Source organism: Trichosurus vulpecula, chromosome 5, assembly GCF_011100635.1.
Source record: "Trichosurus vulpecula isolate mTriVul1 chromosome 5, mTriVul1.pri, whole genome shotgun sequence".
In the NCBI taxonomy this organism is placed as follows: domain Eukaryota; kingdom Metazoa; phylum Chordata; class Mammalia; order Diprotodontia; family Phalangeridae; genus Trichosurus; species Trichosurus vulpecula.
This window is the reverse complement of record NC_050577.1, coordinates 113546379-113556039: the sequence shown is the minus strand read 5'-3', so window position 1 is coordinate 113556039 and position 9661 is coordinate 113546379. Positions and strand designations below refer to the sequence as shown.

General features: G+C 43.8%; 1 protein-coding gene across 1 annotated transcript in view; it reads right to left on the bottom strand.

Annotated features, from left to right (window-relative positions):
* Positions 1 to 470: 470 nt before the first annotated feature.
* SLC35B4 (solute carrier family 35 member B4) overlaps positions 471 to 9661 on the bottom strand; it is a 35227-nt gene continuing 26036 nt past the window's right edge. Inside the window, exons 9-10 of the mRNA XM_036761443.1 lie at positions 4856 to 4931; positions 471 to 4048 (exon numbers count right to left, since the gene is read on the bottom strand). Of these exons, the coding sequence (XP_036617338.1) occupies positions 3802 to 4048; positions 4856 to 4931 (323 nt within the window). The 3' untranslated portion in view covers positions 471 to 3801. The remainder of the gene's footprint in view (positions 4049 to 4855; positions 4932 to 9661) is intronic.

The window sequence follows — 9661 nt, the reverse complement described above, 5'->3', positions numbered from 1 at the left end:
GTAGATTATGTGGGTTATTAGGTGAAAAGGACACATGAATGAATTGGTAGCAGAAAAGTTGAGGCTAGTAATGGCAGAGAGAAAGCAGGTTGGCAGACAGAGACAAGAAGTAGTGTAGATTGGTAAGACAGTAGAGACATTTTTAAAACATGACCAAAGGATGCTATTGGAGTCCTTTAAAAAAAAAAGACTAGAAGAGGTTTGTTATGCAAAGTCTTGGAAAGATCAGTTTAACTCTTAATTTTCAGTACTAACCTAATTGAAGCATTATAGCATCTTGTTACAAATTATTGGCTAAAATGAAGGAAAACACAAACACACACACACACACGCACACACCCCTTAGCTGGATAACGCTCGACCCTTTAGAATCTATGGATTTGCCATAAGCATGGGTACAAATAACAGTTGTTTTAGTTGGATAAAAAAGCCAGTATGAGCTGCAAAATGAAGGAAATATGAACCAATTAAAGAATTGAAAAATATAAAGCCTTTAATGGATGACAAGACTTGTAAATGAAATGCAGCCATGAACTGAGCTAAGTACAAATATTCATTATTACCACTTTTACATTTAGTTCAGAAGATCTGTTAATTTGTTACTAGATTCAGTGTTCACACATGAATACTAACACACACACATGCTGTACTTTTCAGATCAATGCCACTCGTTATTAACCTTTGCTCTAGTTTCAGAGTTTTAAACACCTTTTGGCACCAAAGTCCATATTGTAAGCAGCACCCCCTACATCTGAAGCACAACTGAGGCCAAGACACAATATTACACAAAGAAAAAGAACATCTCTTGTTCCAATAGGTGAAGCAGTCACTCACTAAATATTTGCTGAATTGAATTCATTAAATTAAATTGAACTGATGTTTGCCATACTAGTTCTTGGGCCTTTCTAATAAAGGTTGAAAATAATAAAGAGTGGGTTACAAAACCAAAGAGGATAAGTGAGTAATAAAATAGTATAGGAGAACAATATTCGAACTGCTTGCCTGATAGATTTCTTGATCCAAATTGCTAAAGAGCAGAAACCTAACGAACCAACTCCTTTAATTCTGCTGCTAAGTAGGCCTGTTTCATTGTCTTCCTAAGCTCTAGTCTTTCAGACATATAGGGTGTCCTTATTACCATAAATAGATGTTGTATGCAGATTGAAGGAAACACAGCACCAAAAATGAATCTAATGCCCATCACAAGGATTTAATTCTGTTTAAAAACAAATGTACCTTCTATCTGTCTAAATGAAGCTTCACACAAGCCTGTATTTTTACCTTCATAAGCATAAAAGCAGCCCAGGATAGTGATGGAATCAGTTGAGTCCCTATCAAGTTTTGAACAAATGTTTTTTTGTTTCTAGTTTTTCTATAAGTGAATGTTTAATAGTATGTAGCATGTTCATTATATGTAGTTCTCCTGGGCTGGATCTATATCCAATTTTGTGTTCCTCAGAATCAAACACTACTGGCACTTGGCATTAATACTGGCATATTAACATTAAGAATCACAGTTCAATTTCAACACCAGAATTTAGGTGAGCAAACATTTTTACTTTACACGAGGAAAGCTGAGGCAGACCAAATGCCTTCTGGGAGGTGACCTCAAAATTTCTGAGCACAAAAGCTTGCAATATTGCTACTAGGCTCCATTCTGTGAACACAGGACAGCATAGCCAAACTATAATCTGGGAAGCCTTCAGGAAACTCACTTGGTGTTCAGTCGTTTCAGTTGTGTCCAACTCTCCGTGAATTCATTTGGGGTTTTCTTGGCAAAGATACTGGACTGGTCTGCCATTTCCTTCTCCAGCTCATTTTACAGAGGAGCAAACTGAGGCAAACAGGGTTAAGTGACCTGCCCAGGGTCACACAGCTAGAAGTGTCTGAGGCTAGATTTGAACTCAGGTCCACCTGACTCCAGGGCCCGAGCTCTATCCATTGCACCACCTGGCTGCCCACAAATTCACACTGGCTTTTATACAAAAAAAGACATTCTACTCTGTACACATAATTTTGCACTTGACAAAAAACTGGAGTCTTTTTTTTTTTTGCAGGGGGAAGGCAGGGCAATTGGGGTTAAGTGACTTGCCCAAGGTCACACAGCGAGTGTGTCATGAGTCTGAGGCAGGATTTGAACTTCGGTCATCCTGACTCCAGGGCTGGTGCTCTACTCACTGTGCCACCTACCTGCCCCTGAGGGTCTATTTTTCTATACGCCAAGAGAAGCAGCGTCTAGCCTTGTCCTCTATTATTAAAGGGTCCCAGTGCCTTGCCCCTTCCTTCCTCTCCTCCACCTCCCAGGGTCAGAGCTTGCTTCAAGGCTCAGCTCAGGCTCTTCCTCCTCGGGTTTTCTTGAGCTGCATGTCCCAGCATGGTCCATCCCCTGACAGCAAGAGCTGCTCTTCCTTTTTGTATCCCCAGAGCCTAGAGCAGTGCTTTGCACAAAGAAGACCCTTCCAAAATGTTTGAATTAAATAGTATTGGTTGAGGGGACACTTATAGCAGGAAAATGAGTCCTGTGGTGAGAAAGATTGATGGAATAATGGCTTCTGGAAATCTTTTCCACCTCTAAATAATAAACCAAATGATTTATTAAACCAAAAATGATATTCTCTTGATTTTCAGAGGAAACTCAATTTATGAAATGATCAAAATAGAGGCAAATACTATTTTTAATTGTCTAACCAGAGACGAGACACAGACACACCATAAAACAAACAGAATAGTATTTACCACATTCAAATGATACTTTGTGATAAGATTTTGGTTTTAATATAATCATGATTTGACCTGATGTAACTTTATGTAAAGTTAAAATCTAATTGGTGGCCTGAAGGGCTTTGGTTTTTGTGTACTTTACCAAAGTTCCTGAGCAGAGCTGACACTCCCTAGTCAAAAGGCCTTCTGATGCCTCATTGATCTATTTCCTAAGAACAGACTGAATACAAACGTCCTGGTCCCAAGGGATTGACCTCATCTTGTAGCTTCTGATCAGGGCTAGTGAGCACCAAGCAAACTTGTTCACTGTTGTTGTGAAGATGCCACCTCAGCATTCACATAAAGGACCTCACCTTTATCAAACTTAATTCAGTACAGGACCCTTCCACAAAAGCTAATAGTGGACCAGAGTAGGTCCTAATACAACTGTGCTTATAATTGGATTGTTTCAGGGCTGCTGCAATCAGGATATTCAATGAACATGTCATCATCATTTTATATCAGGATGGATGGATGAGACAGTAAGGACGAATGAAACTATTAGTGGAGAAGAAGAGGTGCTGCCCCCTGACCTGCTCCAGTTTCACTGAGGCTCCCAGCCACATGTCACTATTACCTCAGTTAATTAACCACTTGACTGTTCCGGTGATTGTGTCAGGAGGGTCTGAGCGGTTCGCTGTTGCTGGTGATAGAGTAAGACAAGGACTATTGGCTGCTGTGAAAAGGGTAATCCTGTCTGAGACCACTGGTATAAAATTAGGTCCTCCACATCCTTGGAATTGATTAAATATATATCTTCAACACTTTAATAAAAATACAAATGGATACTCTGCTCAAGAGATCAGAACTGTTCCTTTTCTACTTCTGAGTCAGGGGATGGATGCTTTGTCCAGCAGCTGCAAATATCAGTCAGCACAGACATCAGGAAGACTAAAATTCTCCTCTATTGGAGGATTCTCTGCTAGGTATTTGGGTCTATGCTGGGGGACATAAGCTTTAAAAAAAGTAGGCTGGTAGCCAGACTCTCACCAACCACATCACCACCCTCCCAAGTCCTGGAGAGTCTATCCCAGGTGAACCTCAGTCCTTCTTGTCCTCTTTCTGGGGCTGCCTCTTGGACACCCCCAGGCTGTTCCACACCTCGGTGTACATCAAGGTCCCAACAAAGACAAACATGGTGCCCAACCAATGCCATAGGGTGAAAGGGTTCTGGAAGTAGAGGATGGAGAATATGAGGCTGACAAATTTGCGTAGTGTCACGACAAGTGTGACAGTGAGGGAGGTGCACTCTGTGGTGAGGATGAACACACCCCGGATGCAGACATACCTGAAGAGCAGAAGTTAAGGGCGTTTTTCATGGTCTGAGAGTTAAGCTACAGTAAGCACAATTCTTTGCTTTAAGGTGGTGTGAAGTCGATAGACCTTTTCGGCAGACTAGCCTGCAGAATTCCTGCCATTCCAACAATAGGTCCCAATTCAATCGTGCCTAAAAACTTTCTGCACATGACTGTAACAATTTAACCCAATCACAAGAGGTTCTTCACATTTATCCTGGGATTCCTCTTTAGGGTTTATGACGTCATTTGATTTCATGACACAACTCAATGCCCCATTGCTATGAAGGAGTGAGCCTGATTTCCACAAAGCAAACAGGAAAACCAGCCTCACTACCCTGCCACAATACAAACTTTAACAATTGCTTAACATTTATTCAAATAATTTTGAAATTCTTTTTCAGGGCACCCCTTACGATGCTGGGATATTTCACCCAGAATTGCAAATTACCAAATCACCTTAGTATATAAATCCTTCAATCATTCACTGCATCTTCTCTACAGACAGCCATTTCCCTTAAACATGTTTCTTTTCTTATCTCAGCTGTCACACCACCTCTTTGCTCACTGCGTCCCCACAATTAGCATCTCTGTTTTATCGTCTTTTGACCAACACTGCAATATTGTCTTTTAGCAAGGAGATTTCAGGAAGGACCATTTTTCTCCTAGTTCCCTGAAGAAAAGGTATCAAGACAAGAAATCAAAGTTATGCCCCAGTGTTCTGAAAATAAAAGGATGTGGGCACTTCTTGCCTGCCAGACTAAGGTAGGGGTAGCAGCACAACAGAGACTAAAGGATACTGAGTGAAGACGTTCATGAGGAGGTAGAACCACATGATGGGCATCGTCACCCCGATGACTGGAACCTGATACAATTCTGTAAGAATTACAAGAGAACAAAGACATTCGTGAACTTTTATCGGTTTTGACCAAAAGAATACAGGCTGAATGGGAGGTGAACATGGTCATTCTCCCTACGGTGTCACATCATAGGTTATGACAGAAGGAGGTTGCTCTCCTGCCTCCCAAATGGCTTCAATCCATGTCACCCCAAGAAACTGTCAAATTCATTCCTCCAATCAAACCAGAAATAATATTATTTCAATAAATTCTTATTCGTACCTTAAAAGATCCCAGGTACTGGGCTCTACTTTACAAATGAAAACAAGGACACACTGAGGATATAAATGATGTGAAGTCAATCAGGGTTATGACATTACCACAAAGACCTCTTGAAGTCTTAAATTCTTATTTGTGCTAAGCTACCTCCTGCTATTTATCTTATAAACCAGAACCTGTGTCAGGAGGTTTGGCTGCAGGGTTAGTAATGGAAGATGAATACAGGTGTTGTGAAGCTGGAAATGAAAGTGTCTAATTGCAGTTCTGCATGGGAGAGTAGGCAAAGGGCTGGTTTATGTGACACCAGGGTGCCTGGAAACTGGCCTGCACATGATGACTGAGGGAACAGGGAGGAGACAGTGGGTGCGGAGAGGAAGCATTTCAGATGGGCACATGAAGGCAAACAGCAAGAGAAGTTGAGCAGGAAGATGGCAGAACACAAGTGGGAAGGCTGGGAGCTCCCTTCCTTTGTGGTCACCTAGGACCAAGAGGAGGGCATGCATGGCAGCAGGTATGGTGGTCTCCTTAGTCCTATCCCTCCCTCCTCCACCAACACATGTAATAGATACCAGTAGCAGAGGAGAGTGAAGAGATCTGGGGGATTAGCTACTGCTGAGCACAGCACCTAGGAATCACGGAAAGCTGAGCTTGCCGTCACGTTTTAGATTCAGAAGGTGTGTACCCAAGGAGACTGGGGGCAATGACAGGAATGCATGGACACCCCAACACATTCCCTTCCCCGCTGCTCTGGATGGTTTGGTGGGGAGGATGAAGAGCCTGGGCAGTGACTGCAGCTCCTGCCTACAACAGTTGACACTCACTGTGCTACTAATTCTAGCTGTTCTGGACAAGCGAGTGATTATATCCACATTCATTTTTTCAAGGGAATCAGAAAGAGACTTTTAGTCTTTTGGAAACAGCTCCATATGTCTTCACTGGATTAAATATAGGAAAGCTGTAATGACTGGGAATATGGAAAGGATTTCATTTAACTGCCAAGTACGTCTGATGGGAGAGGGAAAGGCTTATTGCTAAAAAAGTTCCTGAGCGTCAAGAAGTTTTGTTCAATGTTTAGTCACCCATACGATTCACGGGATGCTGCAGCTTCAATCCTAAGTATGGGGAAGCTCACGAGACCTTTGCTTGATCATATAAAGGAGTTCTGCCAGACAAAAGCCATGCTAGGTTGGGGGGAGATCTTTAAGAAGGATGTGAGTGAGGCTGTTTATTAGGCTGCCCTGCTTCAGACAACCTGGAGAGTCTGATAGACATGTTCCTTTGTCTAACTACAAGAAGGCCTAGAATAACCAAAGGACTGGGAATAGGATAAGGGCCAATAAAAAAGAGTTTTGATTCTGTGTAATTTGGGGCCAGATGACAAAGGCAGGCTTTCCAGAATTGATCATACAGGGGAGCTGAGAACTATGACTTTCATTTGGGCCTTGGGTTGGCTGGTTTACCTTACTGGTGGCCCAAGGTTCAGGATAAAAAGAGAGCTTGTGGGTAGATAGAAGAAAATGAGGAAATAACTACTTGTCAGTCAGACATCAGGACCCTCAATTCCCCAAGATTCAGCTGTAACTGGACCTGCCTTGGTCAGTGTTTCTACTGTAGGGCCCAGGTCACCCAGGGTAGATGCAAGCCGTGTTCTCTCAGCCTCAGTGCAAAATAGAGGTGCATCCTTCCCAAAGACCACAGGCTTGGAAAGGCAGGTCTGAAATGCCTTCAGTAATAAATTCTGAATATTTACATAACACTCTACAATCTGTAAAGTGTTTTAATACATTATTATCTCATTCAAGTCTCCACACTACACTTGGAGGTTTGCCCTACAATACAAACAGCATTCTCTGCATTTTACAGGTAAGAGAGCTGAGGTACAGTGAGGGTAATGACCCATGGTCACACTGTTGCCTCAGATGTGAGACTGAAGCACACAGGTCTTTCCTGACTAAGGTCAGGATCCTATCCAATATATATGTTGGACTGATTCTACCACAAAGGCAAGGCCTAGGATCCAGTAACCTCAGATGAGAGGCTACAAGTGAATGAGATGTGGCTTAAGGGTAGAAAAAGGCTGACCAAGAGCCTTCCTGACTTGAGGAGGGTCTGAGAAGCTTTATTTCTGGGGCCTATGATTTATGGTGAAAGGAACCATAGAGATCACCTGCTCTGGTCCCCTCACTTCAGAGTTACGGAAACTGAGGCCCGGAGATATTAAGCAACTTGCTCGGTCACAGAAGTAGTCAGCAGATGGCCTCCATAAAGGGTGCTCTCTGTGCTGCTCAGTCCCTAGTGGAAGCTGAAGGGGAGGGCCAGCACAAAGCCAGCCACAGGCTGCTGGACAAGGCAGTGCTGAGACAAGCCTGTGGTGGAGAACGCCTGGCCTGGTAGGAGGTGCATCAGCAGATGCCCAGGCCCTTCCACATGGGGTGAGCCTTGGAGGGGCGAGGCGTTCTCTCACCAGAGCATGGGAGGACTCTGGGCTTGGAACTGGCAAGGTTGGCACACTGTCAGCTGGGAGATCAACAGGGAAAGGCAGAAACAAGCATCGTCACCTGTGTGGAAAAGGGAAAGGCAACAAGCACGTGCTTTGTGCTGGGCACCAGGCTAATGGCTTTACCATTACCACCTCACTCATTTGGTCCTCACAGCAAGGCTATGAGGTAGGTCCTATCATAACCCTCATTATACAGTTGAGGAAACTGAGGCAAACAGGTGAAGTGACTTGCCCAAGGTCACACAGCCGGAACATGTCTGTGCCCAAATTTGAACTCAGGTCTTCCTAACTCCAGACCCAGCACTCTGTGTACTGTGGTGCCACTAGCTATGTGGGGGAACCACCTTGCCACCTCTCATCACTGGAGAAGAAGATGCTTAAAAAAGGAATGACTGAAATTTTGTTGGCGTATTTCAAGACATCAAGAAAAACATGAGAAACTATATGTGTAGTCGTAAGAGCTTAAGTACTGTGAGGCAGTTGTGATGATGAAGGTATATTCAGAGAATACCTTGGGTGTGTAAGTGGGATGAAAGGTAGTGGCTACAGCGAATGTGTGGGGGCATGTGCTTGACATGACAGCAGGTGGTCATAGAACATCTCCCCCAGATGGCCCTCATGGGGTGGGGGTGTCTGTGGGAGGTGGGAGCAGGGTTTGAGGCTCACTACACACAGCATGTACCAGTGTACACCCAATGAGCCACCTCTGGTCTGCTCTCCAGGCCCCCTCCAGACCATCTCTGGACCAGGCCCATCTCCTACTGCTACCTCCTGCCTCTTAACATGACTCCCTTGCTCCTGCCTTCTATAAGACAGGCCTTTGGTGGCCTCATAAGGACATGATATTCTACATGTAATGATGTTGGACTCATCACCTGCTTCCCTCAGCCCCTGATATTCTGCCTAGAGTCATTCCTCAATGGTTAGCACACTGCCTTCCCTCATCCTCTCCTCGATGCTGAAATTCAAACCCTATTCCCCATTCCCAGCTGCCTGTTCCTCATTCCCATTCCCCTCAAACCACCTCCCTCCAATGTTTCACCACAGATCTCACCACCCCTTCTTGATTCATAACTAAAAACATGCCTCCATCTTAAACCTTTTCCTTTCATCTTCTGGTCCTCAGTGAGACCTGGCTCCCTTACAGCAATACTATCTCTAGCCACCCTTTCCAGAACTGACTGCATTGTCACTCAGACTCCCTGCCTGGTATATCCTGGTGACAGAGTTGTAATATATCTTATTCCCCACTGCCATTTCTATCTCTACCACACTCAGCAATTTCCCCTGCTCTGAGGGTCACACTATTCATCACGATAGATCAAGCCCCAGGACATTCCTTTCCTTTCTCAAGGAGTTCAGTGCCTGGTTCCCAGTTTCTCTCCTTCCCCAACTCCTGCCCTCATATCAGATCAAATAACCTAACTTTCCAGCTCCTAAGTTTCTAGTTTGATTTCCATGAGACTCCACCGTTCCACCTACTTCCACACTGAAAAAGTCATACCTGCCATCGGCCTCAAGTAGATCACTTCCTTTCTCATGAATGCCAATTCCTTTATCTAATTGTAAACTTCTACCACTCCACCTTTTCTTCCGCTTTACCATCCTTAACCCGTTCTTCCTCTTCACCACGACCTCCAATGTCACCAAACCAGACCATTCTGTGCTCTCTTCTCTCTTCCCTCAACCTCTTGGGGAACCAGTTGAATTCTATACTATCCTTTACGCCTAAATTCTTTGCCCTACAAGTGATCATGCCTTGGGACTGCAGCAGGCAACCTAAGCTCCTGAGATGATGTTTTGTAAGTGATCCTGAGTCTAAAGCCCTGGCCACACAAGCCTTACCCTGAGCTGCATTGTTAAAAATACAATGACACTTGGATCAAGATACTGCTACTAATTTGTTTTATGAAGGATAAAAATCACATATAAGGGATGTAGGATTTATACTTCTGGTTGTTATAATTTAATATTTTGCTTCATCATCT